General features: G+C 33.4%; 3 protein-coding genes across 3 annotated transcripts; 2 read left to right on the forward strand and 1 right to left on the reverse strand.

Annotated features, from left to right (window-relative positions):
- Positions 1-750: 750 nt before the first annotated feature.
- On the reverse strand, positions 751-4,673 carry LOC106707987. Its single transcript, XM_045679766.1, has 7 exons — positions 4,654-4,673; positions 4,029-4,269; positions 2,713-3,191; positions 2,099-2,201; positions 1,908-2,003; positions 1,199-1,354; positions 751-819 (listed from the first exon to the last, which is right to left on the reverse strand). The coding sequence occupies exons 1-7, from the start codon at positions 4,671-4,673 to the stop codon at positions 751-753; spliced, it is 1,164 nt and encodes a 387-aa protein (XP_045535722.1).
- A 10,116-nt stretch (positions 4,674-14,789) lies between these two features.
- On the forward strand, positions 14,790-15,908 carry LOC106708020. The gene is made up of 3 exons (XM_045679869.1): positions 14,790-14,816; positions 15,123-15,266; positions 15,429-15,908. The coding sequence occupies exons 2-3, from the start codon at positions 15,198-15,200 to the stop codon at positions 15,906-15,908; spliced, it is 549 nt and encodes a 182-aa protein (XP_045535825.1). The 5' UTR covers positions 14,790-14,816; positions 15,123-15,197.
- A 4,836-nt stretch (positions 15,909-20,744) lies between these two features.
- Positions 20,745-22,311, forward strand: LOC106708005 (pancreatic lipase-related protein 2). The gene is made up of 2 exons (XM_014499456.2): positions 20,745-20,959; positions 21,284-22,311. Exons 1-2 carry the CDS (start codon positions 20,839-20,841, stop codon positions 22,192-22,194), a joined length of 1,032 nt encoding a protein of 343 aa, XP_014354942.2. The 5' UTR covers positions 20,745-20,838; the 3' UTR covers positions 22,195-22,311.
- Positions 22,312-24,683: the final 2,372 nt, after the last annotated feature.

A 24,683-nucleotide genomic window follows, 5' to 3' on the forward strand; every position in this document is an offset into this window, starting at 1 on the left:
ACAATATATGCAGTATTTTAAAACAAACACAGACCAGGCCTGACCTGACCAGACTAAATATCATATTCATAACTTTAACTTGAAAAAAAAAACATACCATAAAAAACATTATATTTTAACTTAAAAATATGTCTTTTATCGCACGCTCATATTAGAAATTACAAGATAACATTATTATGAAATGTTATTTGTGTAAAGTAGATTTCCACAATGTGCAAAGAAAGAAAGCGGTTTTGTTGCATATTAAAGGGCAAAACATACATAGTAATTATTTTATTTAATACTATTACTTAGGTAATGATATTTCACTCGTAACATAAATGTGAACGTTATTATACATACACAGAGTATGGAAAGCCACAAATTAATGTAGGCCAGTTGGAATTATTAATAAGTGCATTAGTAGATTAATAAGTAATATAAATTCATAATTTAATAGGATGGAGTACCTTATTATTAAATGTCTACTCTTTGGAAATAAACATGCATCATTATTATTAAAAAATATAGTAAACTATGTAATTTTTTTTTAATTTCATATTTTAATTTCTTAACAAATAAATTTGAACCAACAATAGATTATGACTACTTGCAATATTTGATTAATTGTGTTCTGTTTTATGCATGAAATAATACACGTGCTTTTGAAAATAAAATTATAAATGTGATCGAGTTCATTATCATTCTTTATTGTGTTTGTATATATTTTTTCAATATAGCTATTGGTTTATAGTTTAGTTTCCATGGCAACTAAGCACCGGATTCATTGTCCTTCATCGACATCAAAAATGTAAAATAAGAGAATGTTGTCTTCAAGATCTGAAAAATTTAAATTTATATTAAAATATTTGATTTATTACATTTTGTTTTCCTTATCTCAGGAAATTTTATTACAAATTCAATGCAATATAAGTTTTATAAATTATTCAGAATTGCGTATTATCAACAATTTTAGCTTTTACAGATAAGCCTAACCAATACTATTTAAATTTTAGAGTGGAACGTGTAAACTTTGCCGCGTACAAAGAGTCAATGAGAGTTTTACCTAAAACCGAGCGCCGAAATGACGTTTAGAGAAGAAAAAGAAATGCAGGATTCTGATTGGTCCTCTAAATGTCCGATGTTGCCAGTACACTGGAGCTAGTAAATGTTTAAATTATATCATAGAATAAAATGTATGAAATAAAATTATTTTTACCTTGGCCATAGTTTGTACGCCTATCGATACCATGCCCATACTAGTGATACTGATTGGTTCCTGTAGTCTTTGCAGGAAGAAACAAAGTGTGCGGCGATTCCTTATATCCATGCGCTCCCATGACACGTAATACAGTTCATTTCGTAATTTCTCGCTCTGATTAATTATAAAATTAGTTATTTTTTAATGTACTAAATATTAAGTGGGCGAAATGTCTTAACGAATCATATCAGTTATATTACAAAAAAGGGGCAGATTGTTGACAATGACAATTTGAGTTTTACTTAGTTTAAATAGTCTGTAATTTCCAGAAAAGAATCATATAACGTAGAAAACAGATAAGAACTTTAATATCTTTTTCTTTTTCTGACCAAAAATGATAAAGTTATTAACAAATTAAAATTTAAAAAATCATTTAAAACATGGACACAATACTTTTTACAAACAATATACTACGAATCATTTTAATAATAAAAATGTGTAAGCTAACGCGGGGTGTTTTGTGGGCGGGGGAGTAGGTAAATATCATTGCGGTTTTTTATAAATGGAATTCGAGGAAATTATTAATACAAGGGTTTTCTTTGTGTGTACGCTCACTAACACTGATATTTTAATTGCAATAGGATTTTTTTTTGTAGTTAATATGATTTTTTTCTGGTAATTATGAAATAACATTGTGTACATATTTGATTGTATAAACAAACTTTACCTCGGTTTGCACGATTTCAAATATGACAGATATTAAAATAAGTTGTCCGAAGATAAGAATCGTTAAAGGTCCGTATTTAGAGATTGTATTTGCGTCCTGTACGACATCATATTTTTATCAATTGTTACTTTATCAAAAAAAATTATTTTGAAACTCAACAAAGTTCCATTTAAAGAAGAAAATTGTCTTACCCCTTGAGAACATTCAAAAAGTGATAAGCAACAGAGAAGTAAATGACATAAATAGTTAATACCCAACATTGGCCCAAAGAAAGATGATATTTCACCTGCGAAACTAAAAAAAAAAATCTTTCTTAATATTATAAATGCCAATGTTTAGATAGATGGATGTCTATTAGAAGGTATCTCCGGAACGTCTGAACAGATCTTGATGAAATTTGGCACAGATGTAGAGCATAGTTTGAAAGAACACATAGGCTGCTAATTTTTTTTTAATGCTGCGCGAACGAAGTCACGGGCGATATCTAGTACACAATAAATCTTACTGGTATTTTAATGTTTAGATGAATTGTTAGAAGGTATATCAGAACGGTTCAATGGATCTCCATGAAATTTGGTATAGATATAGAACATAATCTGGAAGAACACAAATGCTATTTAGTATGTTTTTTTTAATTCCATGACCCTCTCAGACTAAGTCGCGTGTTACTAAGGCCTATGTATTAAAATAAGTCGCGGGCAAAAGCTATAAATTTAAAAACATTACGACATTTTATAGTAAAAACTTTAATTAAACTCTTTAAAAACTCTTTGTTTCTTAATAAATATAAAAAGTTTGTACTTACTTCACTATAAATCTATGATGATCAATAACTGATTTCAATCTCAGATGTATTTTATTATTTTCTTCATTGTCAAACATTTTAAGTACAGGCGTTATGTTAGAATTCTCCACTTCCAAAGGTCTATCATCAAGTATCGATAAGTTATTCAAGCTACCTTGCAAAGCACGTAAGTGAGCAACCATTTGGAACATCATGAGTATTAAAAATAAATCAATAGAAGAAACATAAGCACCGCAATTAACTGACAAGTATATACTATATATAGTACTCAATGTAAAATGATCAACGATATCGAATCCGGGAAATTTGTAATAAATAGAAAATTCATATTTTAAATTACTTTTCTTCTCGCTACTGAATACTTCAGCTTTGTAATTATTGTACAATGGTATTGCGTTGAAACCTGTAATACCTAATGCCACGAAAACTAACATAATTCTTAAGAAAATCCAGGATATCTTGTTAGTGGTTGTATTTATCTGGAATAATATTTTAATGTTAAATTTAAAATAAGAATTTGTAAGTACATGGACACTTTGTGACGTCATAACTATAAAATCGAGTGAACATGTTTTATTTTAAATTGGATATCAAAGTATTTAAAGTGTTATTTTATAATAAAACTTACGTCTTCGAAATGTTTTCCTGTTTGTTTAAAATTCTCTAAATGAAATTTGGCTATGAATTTTTTTATAATTATTCCGTATTTATTCAAACTAAGCAGAATTGTTCTCACCTGAAATTAGATCTTTTCATATTATTGTTAAAAATATTTTCAAAACTCTGTTTAAGCCAAACACTTCTACTATCTTCTCTTTTGAACTACAGAGGTTTCCTTTTTAACTATATTTTCATTTTAAACTAATATTTTTAATGCGAATGTTCAGATCAACCCCCTTATTCATAATAATCCGCTAACTTAAAACAGCTGCTACAGTGTGTTATTTTTTATTCTGACTTAGGTGAATAGAAGAAGACAGAGTGAGAATTAGCAATGCTTTAAGTTAGCAGACTATTATTAATAGGGGTCGATTTTTAGACCTCTACGACCCCCTAAATAAGTTTTATGTTGATACCTAGGAAACCGATATCGACACCTTGGGGACCACTTTGGGGATCCCTGGTTTAGATGGATGGATGGATGTTTGTTAAAAGGTAACTACAGAACGGCTCTAGGAATCTCGTTGAAATTTGGAATATATGTAGAACATAGTCTGGAAGAACACATAGGTTACTAATTAAGCTTTTCTAGTACTGCGCGGACGGAGTTGCAGCCTACAGTTACTATATATGAAGATACTTAAAAATGTCAGAACTGTCAAACTTATCGTAAGACAGACATGTCCCGCGTCGAAAACATTGATTTTCTTCCTGTTCTGTATTAAATAGTTGAACTGTCCCAACATTACGAGTCCTATTTGTATCATCATAGATCGTCGGTGATTTCTGGTAATAAATGTTATTTTCTCATCGAACATTTCTTCCGGCCAAGCGCCTAATATCCATAGGAATAAACGATGCACTTTTATGTAGTGAATGGATAATACATTTTGGAATCTGAAATATTATAAAGTTGCTAATAAACGATGCACTTTTATGTAGTGAATGGATAATACATTTTGGAATCTGAAATGTTATAATTTTGCTAATAAACGATGCACCTTCATGTAGTGAATGGATAATACATTTTGGAATCTGAAATGATGAAATGTTATAACGTTCCTCACAAATGCCACAGTGTTCAAGTTAAAAACAATACAATAGTTAGAAAGTATTTTACGAGCATTACCGCAATTTGTCTTTTATTAACAATTATTTCATATGATTCAAACACAATTTCAGGCTGGAAAAGTAGGAGAAGTGAGACCTTTGTATTTTAGTTTTTTAATTTCATTTCTAAATATATTTTTTTATTTGAATTGTACAGTCAAAAATACTTACGTGGATTTAGAATTATGCATGATAATATTATCAATAAGAAATATTGATTTAAAGGATTAAGGACAAAACTTTTTTTGGTTATAATTTAAATATTGGTTTTTAATACAATTTAGTTAGATATGTCTGCGTGTTGCAAAGCTCCATGTAAACTGAACATATTGTATGAATTACTCGAAATTAAGTAGGTTTCCATTATACATATTGAATAAAATTATTGGCCAATTATAAATTAAATTCAATCGAGGTATGTTATTACTGTAAATACCAACTCATTTAATATTGACTATGTCATTTATATAATACAATTATTTGTTGAATTTTTTAATATTTTACGTCACATTTATTAGTTCATGTTCAGAAACTGTTACGCCTTTCATAGCTAATGCTCAAGTCCATAAAAAAATAACTGAAATAAATAATTAATCCAAAGAAGTAAATGTAGGGTTCAGTTCTCAAAATACTTGTATGAAAACAAATCGTAATGCCAATTTCACGGTTGTGTGAAGTAAGAACATATATTCTTGTTTTGATACATTTTGATATATTTTTAAGTTAAATCGAATGCACTGCGTCAACTTGAGCCTCGAGCGGAATCCGTTTTGAGTTACATAATTTGATCACGCCCGCCCCCGAGCTGTACCAGAAAATATGTGTTCTTCACGCAACTGGGCGATGTAAGTTGTCGGCGACCGCGACCTTTAATCGACGGAGGAGGGGATGCACAGGAGGAGTTTGTCTCAGTCCTATTTGCCCTTCCGCTGCCACTTCTCCTTCCCATGATTTCCTTATCAGGGTGGAGAGAGAACGTGGACAATAATTAGGTCTGCGACATGCACACGCATCTGCTGAAACGCGGGATTACTGCCATTCACGCCTGTCGGTGTGATTTTTCAGCAGTCGAGCCGATTGATTTGTGCACGCAAGATATTTTCACTGTAACCACTGTAAGATGAAACCTTGTATGAAAATCAAAACTTAGATTACTCAATAGATTGATAAGAATTTTAAACAAATTATCTAGTTAATGATATTTTGCGTCATTCGCTCTTAACTTGCGCAGTATCTGAAAAATTTGCTCGGTATAACATTGTCAGAAAGCTCTTCAGGCGCTCGGTCAGCAATTTGAATGGGACGTGATGATAATATTGATCACGACATCCTCGAATCATTGCTCTTTTGTTGTGTAAATGTTGTTAAACATACGAGTACTGTTCATATTTACGCCGTTATACCGACAGTTTTTTTATTTCGTAAGGTGGTAAACGAGCAACCGGTTGCATCAATTCGTCGAATTAGCTAAGCAACTGCTGCCTATAGACATTCGTAATTTCAGATGCGTTGCTAGCCGGACGGAGGAGGGGACGCACAGGAAGAGAATATTTCCCCTTCTTATGCATTCCCTCCTCTAAAAACAGTATTAAGTAATTTAGCCGTCGCCCCATATTACTGTGATTGTTCGTTCAGCCTTCATAAGTTATAAATTATTTTTTTGTGCGTAAAATTACAGGTTGACAGGTGAACTTATTTTTTTGTTTTATTCTATGACATTTCTATTTTTGGTGTAAAAACGTAAAAATCCAATCCAATTTCGTTTGAATACAGCAAATGTGAAATCCAATATGTTAGTTAACTTTCAAAGTAGAAACAAAACAGAAACAAGTCAACATTCATTTTACGCTAAATTCACACTGGTCGGTAGCGGAATTGGAAAATAAATGAAAGCTGCTTTATGCGAGTTTCACACGAAGACAGAACACATACAGGCATTAGAACAGTGCAGTACTGCAATCTTGTTTTGACAATCTGGGCCTAGATCGAATATTTCTGAAAATCGCCATTGTTAAATTTGTACACAATCGTAATGGAGGGTAAAGTATACCAAAAATCTCGTACTAATTTTAACGTAATTGACGAAACGAAGTCGCTTGTAACAAATATTCGTACTAGGCCCACTGCATTGTCTACTGATCTGCAACTTTATTCTGCCCTTGTATGAATAGCTTTAGATGGAAGTACGTCGGAAGAGACTTGAGCGGGGCTTTTTTGATGCGAGCTTTTAATTTTTTGCAGTTCTATGACAGGTCATTTTAACTTTAGCTTTTTTATGTTTGCTTAAAGTTGCTTAAAATCGGGACCTGAAATTTTATTTAAACATTTTTGGAACTTGGGACTGATCTTTTTTTGACATCTTTCGGTGATACGAATGTGTATTTTATTATATTCTACACGTATTTAGGGCTTTATGAGTGTTTTAGTCCTTTTCTTTTATAGCCTTATCAAACATAATAATATACAATACTAGATGTCGCCCGCGAGTCAGTCCGCGCGAAATTAAAAAAAAAACTTGAGAGGTGTGTTGGGACACCCGGATGGAACGAAGTTCCTTTCAATTAATTAGTGAAAGAACCAATGTTTATTCTATGAATAAAAAACTTAAGTCTTCACAAGAAGTACATTTTATTTCTATGAATTTTCGTTATATATTGTCACGTCATTGCCATGGTGAAGTAGCGCTCATTCGTCGTTAACATACTTACTATAGCAAAAAGTGTCGTGACAACTTTTCGTAAGAATTTTTTCCGTCTAGCCCCCTTTCACAACGCGCGATAAGGGACTTCGTTCCAAAACTTTATTAGTAGCCTATGTTTTCTTCCAGACTATCCTCTACATCTATGCCAAATTTTATCAAGATCTGTTGAGCCGTTCAGGAGATACCTTCAAACAAACATCCATCCATCTAAACATTCGCATTTATAATATTAATAAGACATTACTTTATATAGGTATATTCCAAAGATCAAAGGCAAAAGCTAAATTGTATACCCGAAAACAATCGGCAGAACGTATGCGGCATTCATGCTTCCAAAAAGGAAACAATATGCTGGAGCTGGAGCGATATTGCTGGTATTCGAAATCGTATTTGTAATTAGAAACACTTCGTTCTTGTCTATTGGAACAATACAATTGACGAATGCTTTTAGAACTGTAACCACTTTAAGCGGACCTCTCTACAATTACACGCTTTTGTTTTGTTAAAACGAGTTCGATACGTTCCATAGGCAGTCAGTGGTCATTTTATACTGGTTTTATGTAGTGTAGAAGTAATATCTGAAAGCTTTCGATATCAATGCTATGCCTATTGTAATAAGGTTCACTTTTGTATGTTTCCTTAATAAAATTAATAATGAATTAATTTGATAATTAAACAGATTGTAATAATCAATATTTTTAAGTATATTTAATGTTCATTTTGAGTTGCTTTATTAAAAGTAACTCGTATTGGCTTCTGATTAATACAGAAAAAAAAAAACTTTAATAGGTAAACAAACTACTTACACTTGCTTTATGTTAAAAGCGCGTTTATAAAATATACCTTAATTTTTTTTTAAAGTTTAAGGATAAACTCAACTTCGTTCAACCGCTTAAACTCGAGCCACAACTTTGTGAAGCGAGCGCGCACTTTACTGCGTAAATATTTTTCTTCTTTTTTTATTACATTTTGCTTTTAGTCGAAAATTCAAACATCCACTGTCAATTACGCTTTTAGTATAATGCTGTAATGTTTCTCTTTATTTTATGCACCAGAACAGCTCACTGGGATCTTATTTATCAATAATTTTATTAAGAAACTAGTTAAAACATTTTCTTTTTATAAATTTATAGGGTATTACTATATTTTAAAGTACTGGAATGGCGGCCACGTACAGGTTGACGCAGTGTGGGCAGGCCTCCCGCAAGATGGACCGCTTGCACAGGACCGATCCTCGTGGCGATCTTTGGGGGAGGCATATGCCCAGCAGTGGGCATAACGAGGCTGAATGGATGGACTATATTTTTATCAAATTCACTAGACATTCTATTGAATGACTGAAATGACACTGTGATTAAACTTTTGTAAATTTAGATGGCTGCTTGAGCATTTGCCATAATGCTAAAAACTGAAGAAGTTAAACATTTGTGTGAATTTTTAAATATTTTGTATCTTAATAAATAAACACCTTGTTTTAAATTAGATGTATGTAAATCAATGAACCAGATAAATAAGAATCCATTGTACATAATATCGCAGAATCGCCTAAAAATTTGACATAATAAGTAAAAATATATTTAAGCGGAAAGTCAATTTAATAATTTCGTTACTTGTAACAAGGCCTAAGTTAGTATGAAAATGAAGAACCGTAAAAGATCTTTATCAACGAAATACGCTTGCTTTATTACAATTTTGCTTAAATTAGGTTGTAACGTGCAGTAATAAAATCCTCCGTTCAAAGCTTAATATAACGTGAGTAAAGTAAGGGAAGGAGTCAGCGCAAACCTTGTAATAAAGAGCTATGTACTACGTCACAGACCTTAAGTGCACTTGTTTTATGAAAGAAATAGTATGTCCAGACTATTTAATGTTAACCTCAAAGTGGATTAGTAGAAATATAATTTTAAACTAAAATAATTAGAGCTATAACAGTGGTAGACGCCAACAACATTGGCCGGCTCGCCCGGTGAAATACCACGACTACACAGACAAGGGTGAAGTGGAAGCAATTTCGCGTTTCGTCTGATGAGTGTGATGCCGGAGGCCTAATATTAGTCCTCTTTCTCTTCCCACCCTTTTCTCATAAGGAAAGGATGGGTAGGGGAGGTGGATTTGATGGAGGAGGAGATGCATAGGAAGGTTAAATGTTCTCTTTTTTTGCGTCTCTTCCTACGTCGATTGAGGGTAGGCAACGCATCTGCAATTGCGAATGTCTTATGGGCAGCGATCGCTTTGCTATTTCGGCGAATTCATGTCAGATGCAATCAGAAGCTTGAAAATAAAAGTAAAGAAAGGAAATTATGTCTTAACGAGGTATAATGACGATCACAATGTCTAGTAAATTGCATATCTAATTTAAACAGGCGCATAGATATTATATATTGTTGAGGTTGGCCAAAGAAGATATGAATGGATCGCGTCAAAGGTGGCATTGATTAAGAAGTTACGACTGAAATAAAAATCGATAGATAGATCTTGGAGACGAAAATGCTTGGCCCACACAGGACAGGGAGATGACGAGAAAATACTTATGAAAATTGCCAAGGTTATCTTTTTGTATAATAAATCGGAAACTAGTCGCACTATAAGTTTGTTATGTGAGTTATAGACTAATTCGTTGTCATTAAGTGCAATTGTTTGTTGAGTAACGCTAGCGACGTGACGAGGGGTTGCAATAAACGCGCCGCCAGCGCCACCACGCGGTCGCGACTTCCAAATAGCTCAACGTTAAGTTAACAAATGGCATTGGCCGCGGCTTGCATTACGCCTCTGTAATTGTGGTCCAAGTTAATTAAATAATTATATTTATATTTAAACACGTAAAATAAATGCTTGCTTAGTTATATTTAAAAGTAGATGAATTAAGGAAAATTTTACAAGCAAAGGCTTTTATAGAAAGCTAATTGAACCCGTATTGTCCTACTTTTCATCTCACAGTGGTAGATGTCAGAAACAACATCTGTTAGACGAATTGGTCGCTTCGCTGTTTCGGTGAATTCAGGTGGCAGCTTCCACCTTATTATATAAAAACAATAGCGACCCGCCCCGGCTTCGCACGGGTGCAATGCAAAATATACCTACTACAGAATAAATGCACAATTTATTTAAGGTACTTAAATGGATAAGGATTAATGCTGTATTGTTTAAAATCACTTCGTAAAAGAATAAAAATGGTTATGCTGGGTTATCCCTAAGAGATAGACATATACCATCGCGGACTTTTTTGTTGAACTTTTTAAGGTGAACAATACTGTAGTACATTATTTTGGTCTATCTCGTAGGGTTCAGCCAGCGTTTGCAATATAAGCGCAAAAAAACGTGCTTATTTACGACATCACATTAGAAAACTTTAAATTTATCAGTGTTTCTCTACTATATTATGCATTTATTATACATACAAACCTTCCTTAAGAATCACTCTATCTATTAAAAAAAAACGCGTCAAAATCCGTTGCGTAGTTTTAAAGATCTAAGCATACATACGGACAAACAGCGAAAGCGACTTTGTTTTATACTATGTATTGATGATTGATTGTACGTATGAAGGGTCGATGCAACAGGTTTACGTTCTCCAATACTCATTTCAGTGGCCACTACCTTGATCATGTAATAATTGTGTATAAATAATAATAATAAATAAACAGAAAACGCTTCAGCTTGACACTTAGGCCAAGCCACCACAGCCCGCGGCTTTTCATGTGCATTCAACAATTCAAGTGATTTATCTAGGCTGTAAACTAAGCTAAAACTATACAAAATTACACTCTAAGTACTCTGTATTTTATTTTCTGTCAGTGTTAAATGGCTCAGCTAGTATGGAGCTTTTAAATGAAAATGCTGTTGTTCAATTTTGCTAACATTATGTTGAGAGAAATTATACAAAATGAATTGCAAATTTGTTACATTAGAGTTAGGTAAAGTTGTTGAAATACATTATAAAGTTATACCTGTATCAACTAGTTTAATTTTACATACAAGGATATTTTTATGACTCTCGAGAGATTAGTATTTGTTTATCACATAAGTTAATATTTACGTAAGAACTTTAAATTGTATTATAATATTTAATAAATCTAATATATAAAATTCTCGTGTCACAGTTTTCGTTGCCATTCTCCTCCGAAACGGCTTGACTGATTTTGATGAAATTTTGTGAGCATATTCAGTAGGTCTGAGAATCGGCCAACATCTATTTTTCATTTTTTTTTAACTGCGCGCGGACGGTGTCGCGGGCGACAGCTAGTAATAGTATATAATAGAACATCAAGTTAGGCATCAAAGACGATGTTATGTCGTAAAGTAAATAATAAAAGAGACATAAAGAATAAATCTCATAGCACTCGAGCCCTTTAAATCTTTAACTTTCGTTCCTTATTTTCATCACGAGTTCAATGATCTTTTATCTTGCAATGTAAAACTTTATTAGAATTAGTAAACAAAGTAACTTTAATAACGTATATTTAATGTTAATTTCATTTAATGTAACATACTAGCTGTCGCCCGCGACTCTGTACGCGCGGAATTAAAAAAAAACTAAATAAGTAGCCTATGTGTTTTCCAGACTATGTTCTACATCTGTGCCAAATTTCGTCAAGATCCGTTTAGCCGTTTCGGAGATACCTTCAAACAAACATCCATCCATCCATTTAAACTTTCGCATTTACAATATTAGTAAGATAATATAAGTTTTTTTTTATAAATCGACTTCTAAGGCTGATGTGCTAAAAACTTTTAATTGAAATTAACTTTGTAAGTCAATTTCTGCGAGGTCCTGATGTCACATATGTGTCAAAGTCAACATTTGACAACGGAAAGCTTTAAGCACGAAAGCTTCGAGTTCTACTGTTAGTTCGGCTACAACGTCAACTTTAGATTGTGTATCTTTTGTGAATGTTAACCTACGGAGCAAATGGAAATTTCCATAAAGTGCTTTAACACTTTATGCGCACGTATCGATGTTTTTCTTGTCGGAAACTGCACACAAAAAAGTAAGCCGACTGTAACAGGATTTATAATATAGTTTGCCAAACGTATTTGACACGGTGGGCATAAGTGATACTAAACTGCAATAGCGTTTTAACGCCCCTATTGTTATGTCAAAAAAGTGCCACAAGATCCTTGTCGTACTATAACTATCTTTTCATTTTTTGTGCCTAAATAGTATTTTGTTTTTGTACTAAGTGTATTTCTCACAGAACTAATCATGATATTATCGCCTCCTTCACCGGGTCAAATATGTTTGACAGATTGCATATGAAATTTTACTGCAATTTGACCAGCAGCTACATATCACCTCTTTACCTATATCAATTTTTAATTAATAAGGTTAATTTAAAATTGATTACTTACTTCGTATCTGTTAATCGAGTTAATAATTTTGTACGTTGATTGTTTTTGAAGTTTTATTTATGCTTAGTTAAATTTTAATTAGTATTTATCACAAGTTGCGTTGAAAACTTTCTTAATACTAATCATATATGTAACCAGTTTAATTTGACCTCCTCCATTACAAGTAATAAACACGTTGTAGGATCTGGTAGATATGATCGTAGAAACTCGCGTATGTACAAATGTTCTAGCTTAAAAGTTTAATTTGTTCAAAATGAATTCCATTATCGTTTTATGGTTTTACTCATTGAACAGATGTTGAAAATGGTGAATTATATTTTATCGTAATTTGGTTAAATGAACTAAAATAATATTTTTGTTTTTTTTCAGATCACAATGTAAAAGGTATTGAAGTTACAAATTACAAAATTTATTGAAACAATACGATGTTGGGCCCTGGAATTATTTTCATGTTCAATATGACTTTTATTACAAGCAAGTTAACATCGCTCTAATTACGATACACGTTGAACATTAGTGTAATGAGTATCCATTTTTATCCAACTTACATTGTGGATCAATTTTTGCATCCATGAATTAAAAAAAAACTTGTGGTCAACGTTGTACAAATATTTTGGATGATTGCGGCACGGTCCTGTGCCGCAATCATCGTGGTGATGTTTGGGGGAGGCCTACGCACTGCGGTGAGCGCCATGTGGCTGAACCCCCAATTAAAAAAATTCATGTGACATGTATATCTAAACGGATTAACTGATTTTAAAGTGCATGGTGTTATTAGATCATATTTTTTCATTGTGTCATAGACTCAGGCTTGTTGTTTTTAAATAAATTAGGTCTATGTTGGTGTAACGTTGTTTGTAACATCTGGTAGAAATTTGACTTAGAGATAAATTGATTTGAAAGTTTAGTCAATTTTTAAGAATACAATTAATAATTGGGCTAAACCACGTTTCTTTTTCAATTCAGCTTTACACTTTGAAGTACATTTTAAATATTTACAAACATGTCCGGGGTAACATAAGTGGGTGCAAGAGGCAAAGCAGCGTGCGAACATTACAGGTGCATCAGAGTTCATGGCACTTTATTTGTTCTGTACATAGAGGGCTGGGGGTTGGGAGAGGATAAAACATGTAACACTCAGGACAACCAACCGCTCCGATGTACTTAGACAGTACTAGCTGTGTTTTGGTGTTTATTGTGAAAATACTTTCGACTACTTCTTCACATTTTTTTTATTTAATAATGATTTGTGAAAGCATCAGAAAAATGAATACATAATAAAGTTTTTAGATGCGCTAAAAAAACATCCTGTAAGTTTTTACATACTACAACGATATTGGCAACGGTCGCTTCGCTATTTCGGCGAATCCAGGTGGCCGTTTGCGCGTTTGCCACCTTATGATATAAAAAAAAAGAAAACGAAAAAAATGTCATGGCTAGATCAGTCCAGCATGGCGACACACCGAGTGGCAACAGCGTAATGGATAGATGCATTTGTTAAGATAGACCCGTGCTGAATCAAATATACGATACCAATAAAGATGCCCTGGGCATTCAACAATCCTCATAATCCTCGTCATATCCAAAAAAATAGTATGCGCTTGTTGAAGTATTTAAGGAAAATATTTACTATTGAATGCAAAATATCTCGGTCATGTCTTCAATATATTGTTTCTTTCTTGTCTTTACTCATTTTTGTTGTAGTCGATTTTTTTTTCAGTCTTTACATTGTAGGCAATAAATGTAGGTTGATAGACCAAGCGTGCCTTTAACCTTATGAAATAAACAATCAAAACCTACGTAAGTTGATCCGCATACACTATGTTCTATCTCATCACAACAATCCTTTGTTTATTCAATCAAATGATGCATATTTTGTCAACAAAACACCAACGTACTCTTTGTCTTAAGTAAAGTATTGATGAATGCACAGTCAGTGGTTGCTAGCAATTTGCGATGGACGCAAAGGTGTTAACTGTTTTTTTAATTGCTTTCATAGTGCCGACAGCTATTGTCGTGAGTACTGGATTCTCTATTTACTGGATAAAATATAATTTAGGTTTCATTATAAATATTAACTTGCGTAAAACGTGCGTTTTGTAATCATTATCTTCATCTATATATATAAAAGAAAGTCGTGTTTTTACCCCGTTTTCTATTTTTTATTCCGCGCGGACGGAGTCGCGGGTAAAAGCTAGTCTTCTATCTATATATATAAAAGAAAGTCGTGTTAGTTACACTATTTATAACTCAAGAACGGCTGAATCGATTTGACTGAAAATTGGTGTGCAGGTAGTTTAGAACCAGGAAACGGACATAGGATAATTTTTACCCCGTTTTCTATTTTTTATTCCGCGCGGACGGAGTCGCGGGTAAAAGCTAGTTTATAATAATGTTGGATTGGAAACAAATTGAATTTAGTCTCCGTTAAAGACCGGCAATGCGTCTCCGATTCATCTGGTGTTGTGGATCTCTATGAGCGACGGATCAATTAATATTAGGCGACAATTTGCATATAGGCAATTTGTCGCCAAAAACCAATTTGTCCTGATCCAATACTAAGTTATAATCTAACTATTTCTTATTGCAGGAGGCATGGCGAGGTGATGGTAGGAGGTCTTCAGGAGACACAACCAAGGCTGCACATATTCATGCCAAAAGACACATGGCACAAAACGAAAACGAAGTTAAACGAAGGACAACCACTCAAAGGTCCAGAGAGTTAAGAAAGAAAGTACGTACTTTAGATTGTAGATACCTTTGTATCACATAACATTTATGAACCTGTTCGAATACCTTACTTAATTAATTGTCTTTGGTATTTAATAATATATTAAATTGTTAAAAGTACGAAAAATTTAATACATTTTCTTATTGCACATTTTGGCTTTTTTAGCCGTCGGGTCACCTAAAGCCGCTAGAAGAAGATGACATTGAGAACGATGAGGTTGTGTCAGTCGCTATCGGACCTCCCGCTATACGACCCAAATATGAAAAACCAACGTGGAAGCAAACCCCACGTTCTGTAGGAAACAATACAAGCAACTCGTCAGCTACAAGACTTGTTAAAGAGGTCCTTGTACAACTAGGACGGGAATTTTTAACTCATCAGGTCAACGAAGATTTCGTATTTGGACAATACGTAGGTAACGCAATGAGGAATTTGAGAAGTGATCTCCGTTTACGAATGCAGCATGAAGTCTTAGATCTGGTGGTGAAATATCAGAAAATAAATCGTGGTGAAACCTTGACTGATCATTTGAATGATGAAAGATCAGGAATTAAGGAAAGTAAGTTAGAAAAAAAGTCGTCTTGTGCCAATGATACTGATGATATATGGCCAGATTTCCCCAACTTTGCGAAGATTGTTGGTTAATCTGATCAGATCTATTAGAACAATGAAGCTAATGAAATTGCTAATTTTACTGTTTAACATATCGTCGGTTGAAGATACTAGGGTATCGACTCGCGACGTCTCGTGTGTTGTGTAAAATAATTAGTAACTAACTAAAAAGTTTTGTAAGTTATACATAAAATTTTATTTATTTTATTAAAAAGTCTTTTACGATTCAGTATAAATTCATTCGTTATAATTTTCTTAATATCGTAACACCTACAAACCTACATTAGATTTTTTTTCCGAAATCTCCTATTACTATGAATCTTTTGGTTTGGAAATTTATTCGAGTTTATCTGTAAACCGTGGCGCTATTGCGGCTGCACAGGTTATCATAACTGAACATACAAAACCACAAAATCAAATGAACTGACTCCAGCAATATCGACAAACACGAACAATAGGGCAATGAAATATCCGGTATACGTCACTCATGAAAGCTTGCTCAACACATTTACAACTCAATGACAGAAGGGCAGCAGGTAAAGTAGTTGAGCCATAGCAAAATAGATCCTCATGTCATAGCAATAACGATTATACTGTTCGCATATGCAAAATTTGTTGTTTAACGAAACGTCCAATTATACGTGATCTCCAACTGAAGTGTGTTCACGTCAAGTATAAGGTTAGAAACAAAAAGTGAATAGGCCAAGTTTGAATGGCGGGGAGAGAAATATTCTACGTCAGCAAGATCGCAATGCTGGATGAGGACAAAGTGCATATAGTTAGAGCGACGTGCACAATATGCCATCAATATTCCTTCCACTCTTCAGTCACGCTGTTCCGATATTGTGACGACTAGAACAATATAAATTGTTCTACATAGTGCCTTATTACTACTGAACATAACTTTATAATGAAACTAGTTTTAATAAAATAGATGATGATTCAAATAGTTTAACACAAAATGTAATTCTAATCGTGTTATAACAGTGATGGAGGCCTAATTTTTTGTCCTTTTTCCCTTTTACCACCCTCTTTTTATAAAGGGAGGGACTTGCATTTGGCAGAGGATTAGGCACATAGGTAGAGGAAATATCCTCTTTCTGTGCATCCTCTGCGTATTAAAGGCAGGTAATGTATCTCCAAATTCGGATGTTTATAGGTCGCTTTGTTATTTTGGCGAATCAGAGCGATATGCTCGTTAGTCATTGTACACTAAAAAAAGCATAAACCGAAGTAACTTCCGAGGAGCGCTTGAACTAACTTAAGAATGTACGCACGGGTAGCCGAGGTGAAATTCCCGAGAGAGCTTTCGCGGTTAGTTACTCCTAAAGATGCTTAATCTAAACGCTCTTAAATATGCTGTACCTGAAGTCCAGTGTAGCTGGTGTACTCCCTTGAATATTGAATGTGGTGCTAACAAAAACATTTTGATTTGTCCGACTATTATCTAAATAACTTCTTTCGGAAACTTTATTTCGTTTGCGTCGTTATTTTATAAATATATTATTCATCTTTGAATCATCTGGCATTGATTTTAAATATTTTACGAATTGAATATATTATCTCAATGAATTTTACAATAAAAACTAGACAAAATAAACTTTATTTTCAAAAAAGCACAAGAAAAAACACGCCGTCAAAACGAATATGTTTAAAAAAGATGTTAATTTAAAAAATGTTTTATAAAATGGTGGGACGTGATCCCGAGACCAAAACAATCTTTTTACTATACTCGTAGAAGCAAATATTTAGTAACTAGTATATTAATGACTTAGTTAAAAATAAATAAACGAAGTCATGTGAATGCATTCTATTGTAAACATCGCTCATTAAATGTCTATGCAAATTTGGTTTTGATAAAACGACCATTTTAATAAGATATTTCAATATTTATTCCGGATGCTACAGTTTGTTGAGGAAAACAACATCTTGAATCACGATAGAGACCAACTTAAAGTGGTGGTAAATACGACCGCATTATTTATCACTATTGTTCCACTATAGAGGGAAATCCCTGGTGTAAACATACTTTAAATTTTATGGCTATTGTAACCTTGGGATTAGAATTTTTGTTGATTTTCCGTTTATCCCGTTCTCATCTAGTAAATGTATCACTGTATGTGTAAATCTTGTGTCAAAAATCATTGAGAATTGGTTGAAAAGATTTTGACGGGACGTTGACGGGAATGTGTCCTGTATGCCCGAGGGCATCATCTTTCCACGTGGGCTTATTATAGGCTACTTTTTATTTGCGTGCGATTTAGCGGACGACCTCTAGTAAATAAAAAACTTGAGAGGTGTCAAGGGACACCCGGATGGAACGAAGTTCCTTTCAATTAATTAGTGAAGGAACCAATGTTTATTCTATGCATAAAAAACTTAAGTCTTCACAAGAAGTACATTTTATTTCTATGAATTTTCGTTATATATTGTCACGTCGTTGCCATGGTGATAAAGCAAAAAGTGTCGTGACAACTTTTCGTAAGAATTTTTTCCGTCTAGTCCCCTTTCACAACGCGCGATAAGGAACTTCGTTCCAATAAGTACATAGTAAGCAAGTTCTGTGATACTTATGTTGAAATATTATGTATATGACCACATTGCCTTCTAATAATATTAATCAGCGACAAGTCAAACAGTTAAAACACTTGTTTAACTAAAGAGTGTCTAACTATATTTTTTTAAGGTAATAAAATTAAATTTTTTCAACTTTTAAAATTTTAATGTAATATTTTGAACGAAATACAATGTGATGTTAAAATTATTAAAAGTATACAGTATACACCGAGGTAAACGTCTCGAATACGTTAATCTACAATTTTCGCCCACTCCTTGATTTCAATGATAAGTTCTTATCTGCTATTGGCCGATGCAAAAGTGGCAAATAGTACAGATTATAAAATGATGTAGATTGTATAATGTAGAAGACAAGTGTTGTTATTTAGATAAAGCAATTAATTTATGTTGAAAATTATAATTGTACATGTATCAGGCATTGTACTTAATGATTTTTTAAATATTAAGCAATCAAAGTAATACTAAAATTAAGATCAAGGGAAGTAATTTGTAATATTTTGATATTATCCTCATTATTCTTTCTTATTTCAACTTTCGTTTATCGTAATATACAATAACGATTATCTGACCATAGCATTCACAAAACTATCTTACTAATATTAGGTCCTTACATATGAAATTGGCGTTTTGTATGGGAGGAACAAAAAGTCGAATATTTTTTAATATAATATATTTAATTAATCAGAGTATGAACCATTATTTTCTATGCACTTTTGCCATCTCATAGGTAGTTCATTGAACCCTTTACTAAAAAAACCAGTCGGAAGGGAATCAATAAAATCTTTGAAGGCGATTTGGACTGCCCCATCGGAGTTGAATTTTTTCCCTTGCAAGAAGTTATCCAAATTTCGAAAAAAATGGTGATCTGTTGGAGCAAGGTCCGGGGAGTACGGAGGATGTCTTAGACTTTCCAATTGAAGCTCTTCTAATTTAGTAGCCGTCTGTTGCGCAGTGTGTGGTCTAGCGTTGTCGTGAAGCAGCAGTGGCGTGGAGCGATTGACCAGCCTAGGTTGTTTAGCCGCTAGCTTTTCCATCATGGTTTGCAATTGCTGACAATAGACATCAGCCGTAATAGTCTGGCCAGATTTGAGAAAACTGTAATGAACAATACCGGCACTAGTCCACCAAACGCTTACAAGTAACTTTTTTGGGGTTAATTTTCGCTTGGGGCAGGATTTGGCTGGCTGGCCAGGATCCAACCATTGCGCTGAGCGCTTCCGATTATCGTAAAGAACCCATTTTTCATCACAGGTAATGATTCGGTTTAAAATACCTTCATTATTGTGCCGGTTTAGTAATGTAACGCAACAGTCGACGCGCGTTTGCCGGTTTGCTTCAGTCAATTCGTGAGGTACCCACCTTTCAAGCTTTTTAATCTTCCCAATTTGCTTCAAGTGAATTAAAACAGTTTTATCACTAACATCGCAGCCTGCAGCTAACTCGGACGTGGTTTGCGATGGATCCGCTTCCACAATAGCCTTCAACTCTTCATTATCAACTTGAGTCTCAGGCCGTCCACGGGGCTTGTTCTGCAGATCGAAATTTCCAGAACGAAAACGTTGGAACCAAAAACGAACTGTGTTTTCTTTTGCAACACGACCGCCATACACATCATTCACCCTTCGAGTCGTTTCCGCAGCACTAGTGGCACGGCGGAACTCGTACTCGTAAATAATACAATATTTTAAGTTTTCCATTTTGTAAAATGAGTGACGCAAACAGAAAAAAACAGAAGAAAAAAAACAAATGAATGACGGTCATCGAACCACAAATACATGAGTCTATAGCTGTACAAATTTGAATTTGGAATTCCTTACCAAAGAGGAGAAATTCGTGATTAAAGTGGCCAGTACGAAAAACGCCAATTTCATATGTAAGGACCTAATATTATAAATACGTATGTTTAGATGGATGGATGTTTGTTTGAAGGTATCTCCAAAACGGTTCAACGGATCTTAATGAAATTTGGCACAGATGTAGAATAGTCTGGAAGAACACATAGGCTACTAATTAGATTTTTTTAAATCCGCGCGGAAGGAGTCGCGGGCGACAACTAGTCATATATAAATACTAATTTGTAGGTCTTTTCTTCACTTATTTGTTTTTTGTTTATTTAAAAGCGACAAGAAACATTTAAAAAAGTAAACTATTAAATATCTACCTTTACTTATACGTAATTATAAGTGTGTTTGTTATAATAACATTTCAAAAGAGGTGATTGCACTGCTCTAATCTCATTACACTGTGTCATGTGACGTCATTGGCCGTTTCAGTTGATCCCATTACAGTTTGACAATGAACGCTCGAGTCAGAAGCACAGTTAACATTCTAACTACGTAGTTAACTGACGATTTGTTTGTTTATTAATGTTTATTTATTTATTAAAATGAAACTTTTATCATTGTGTGTTCTAATATGCTTGTTTGTCGAGATAAATTGTTGGGGAAGAGGTGATTTGGAGAAATATGGACCATTCCAAATTGCTTTACGATCAAAGTTGATAAAATGTAAGTATTTCGTACTGTGTATTCTTTTGTTTTTTTATTAGCTTATTTTTTGATCCTGTACTGTAACCTTGTTAACATAGCCAGGACTTTTATTTTACAATTGCTTTATATAGTGACAGAGTTAATAACAATAAACACTTGGTATTATAAATTCTGGAATATACTTGTAGTATTTTAATTCCAGTCTGTAGTTTAGGTCTTGGGTTCAGTTCCCAATTGAGGTGAAATATTTAATTATTAATTTAAACCTGTTACTAGACGATTCAGTAATTAGTATGTATTACAGAGAATTATTACAGATAATAAACAACAATTTTTTTCCAGGTAGTCATGACAGAACACTAGATCTTGACGTCAGTGAGATCGATGTATATTTTTACGATTTTCCTAGAAACGAAATCGAAACATATAATATAGACAACGCAGGCAAAGGGATTTTATCTTACAGAGACCTAGATAAAACGAACAGATTCATTATCTTTGTCGGTGGATACAAATCTAATATAAACAAGAGGACGGAAGAACGTGTGCGTGATACGTTTAGAAACTTTCCAAACAGCTACCTAATTATACTCGATCACTCTCCATACACAAATGATAAACAAGGTAACATCAAAAGTTACGAAAGATCAGTAAGATACGTTCACTATATAGGAAAGGCGTTAGCACAAATGCTTACTACATTAAGCGAAGAAGGCATATCACCTAAAAATATACATTGTATCGGACATAGTTTAGGAGGTCAAATCCTAGGACATACAGGACAAATATTCTATGAAAATACAGGCGAAAAAATCTCAAGAATAACAGCATTAGATCCTGCTGGTCCTTGCTTTTCAAATAGTTTTATAGAAAATCAAATCAGATCTGGAGTAGCTGATTATGTAGAAGTTTATCATTGCAATGCAGGTGGTTTGGGAACTACGAGTGTATTGGCTGATGTAGATTTTTTTGTTAATAAGAAAGGTCAATCTCAGCCGAATTGCAAAACTCCTTTAATACCAGGAATTTTTGACTCACCGAAAGCTGCTAAATGTAATCATAGAGCTTGTATAGATTTATGGACGGCTACTGTTAGTCATCCTGATTGGTTCTTGGCGAGGAAATGTGATTCGTATAAGAAGTACAAAGGCGGCAGTTGTTCTGCTAATGATGTGACTATCGCAGGGTTTTGGAACCCTGGTAATGCGACTGGTGTGTATTATTTCTCTACAGAAGGTTACGATATTCAGTAAGGATTTATTACGTAACTGTAATCAATTTTATGTTGTCTTAGTCAATCACTAGTCCATTCCTAGTTTAAGATTATATGATAAAAGTAATTATACAATCAATCAAATGATGAATAATAAATAAAGTACAAATTGAATTTTCTTTTTTTAACAATAAGCTTACTACACTGGTGCAGCAGACAAAATGGGTCTTAGCCTTCAAATCCAGAGATCGTCAAAGTCGCGTGTTCCGAGCTGTCTCCTGCTTGTTCATCAAGCGATGAATACAATATAATAGCTTTTAAAAATGTGGCATCTTGCAAAAACAATTGCAATGATTTAGTATTAGTACGGGTAAGTACTAATACTAAATCATATAAATACTAGGGTCCTTCAAGAAGCGAGCGTATCACCATCTCAAAGGCCGGCAACGCATTTGCGATTCCTCTGGTATTGCAGATGTCCATGGGCGTCGATGAACACCTTGGTGTTCCCGCTGCTCGTTTGCCCCCTTCTCTTATAAAAAAAAGTATCACGCTTATCAATGCGATGTTGGGGAATAAAACAGAGATATCTCTATCGAGTTTGGCAAATCAATTTTACAAACAATTACATATATTACTTTCTAATGCATTGTTATAAGCGTTTATTCCTGTTTGGACTGTTGTTAAATTTTCCAACGACAACATTGAAAATAGAAACTGTACTTTGGATTGTGTGTGGAACATTTTCACTACGTTCAGCTAAAATAACACGGTGTTTATCGTCCAGCTCTAATTGTATTACATTTAATTCTACTGGCCGAGAGGTTTACACTTTTTGGCCAATAGTATTATATTATACCAACAAATGTGTTTGCCATATATTTTTCATGTTGGTATATGCAATTATTACGTTACCAAATTAAATGTAATTACCTAACCACAATTAAATTATTATAGACTTTATTTCATGAATAAATTATAATAGCGATAAGAGAAAGTTAATTATTTTATAATTGTATTTATATAATATCAAACAATAAAAACAATGAAAATCGGCGCTGCGGTATCCGCCGCAGTATATGCCGAATGAACACCTTTTCTTTTGAATTTCTTTCCTTATTCTATCTTTCTTACTGTCTTTCTTTATTTCAATACAAATATCAAATGTATTAAAAAATTAGATGAAAGTAGAATATTTTCTATACTCTAAAATTCATTTATATAGTTTTAAATACTTACTTTTTTTGAAGTGAAACTTCTTTATAGGCGAGTGTCTTAGGATTTTTTGTCATGAAAAAGCGTTATGGCTACGTAGAAGGTGTTTTTTGCTTGTTATTAATTCGTAGCTCCGCTCTTCATTCACCGATTGTGATGTTTTTTTGACGGGTATTTGTCATAAAATCCCAGTGCCTTTTATTAAAAACTGACAAGTAGTTTTTTTTAAATCAACCTATTAGTATTAATACATATTTTTCCAGAAATAGTGTTGTTTATATTACGATTTAATAATGTGAATGTCTATTCATCGCTGATATCTTTATTTCTGTACTACGACTAAGGAAAGGAAACAGACAGTATCATTTTCAAATACAAATCGCAGCGATCAAGTTCCCGGTTTGAAATTTAACATGACTCCACACGGACCGTTGCTCTTGGAACGATCTTTATTAGATTTATATGTGATGCAACGTGTTATTTGTTTATTTCCAGAAATATAACTGTACATTCTCAAAATATTTATATTAAAAAACGTTATCATCCACGTAATTCTTTTTACAAAAACTAAAATAACATAGTATACGATACTAATCTTTTAGAGGATTCAAATCGAAGTTGGTGCATCATTAGATCTCCCGCTGTTTTCTTTATAATTTTGTGTTAGATTGTAACTCGAAATAACTAAAATTACATAGAAAAAAGTTAAATTTCTTTCACTTGGAATTCTACAAGAGAGTTGACATAATAACTCCGTTTTCTTTTTTTCATTTCACTCATTTGAAAGCAATTACTGTTGGCACGGCCGTCTGAATATCCGGGACGTCTAATTAGGAGCCGTTCACAAAGTTTTTAATTGGATTCTTGGTCTCCAGCTTTATTAAGCAGGAAGTATAGTGAGAAGTACATACAAATGTAATTTAAACGAAGCCATTTAAATTTATAAAAATTTCTTTCGTCTCCTATTGAATATTACATTTTCTGGTCTTTTTATTCATCATTTAATTATTGGAAAAGTACTTTACAAGATCTTTTCAAATGATAAGTACTTATTCATTTTTATTGAACGAGAGAGAAACGATAAAGCTTACGAAGACAAATCAACTACTAAAATTAGAATGTGAAAAATTATTGGAATATCAAGAAAGATAATATTTCCCCTTAAGCGTCACCTTCTTCGCATAATCTACTTCCCTTTCACATCGTTTCCTTATAAGAAAAGGATCGTAAGGGAAAGAGCACTACTATTAGGCCTCCGGGACGCACACTCATAAGACTGTACGTGGCTTCCATTTGACGCCTGTCTTCTATATG

The sequence above is a fragment of the Papilio machaon genome, chromosome 10, assembly GCF_912999745.1.
Source record: "Papilio machaon chromosome 10, ilPapMach1.1, whole genome shotgun sequence".
NCBI classification, from domain to species: Eukaryota; Metazoa; Arthropoda; class Insecta; order Lepidoptera; family Papilionidae; genus Papilio; species Papilio machaon.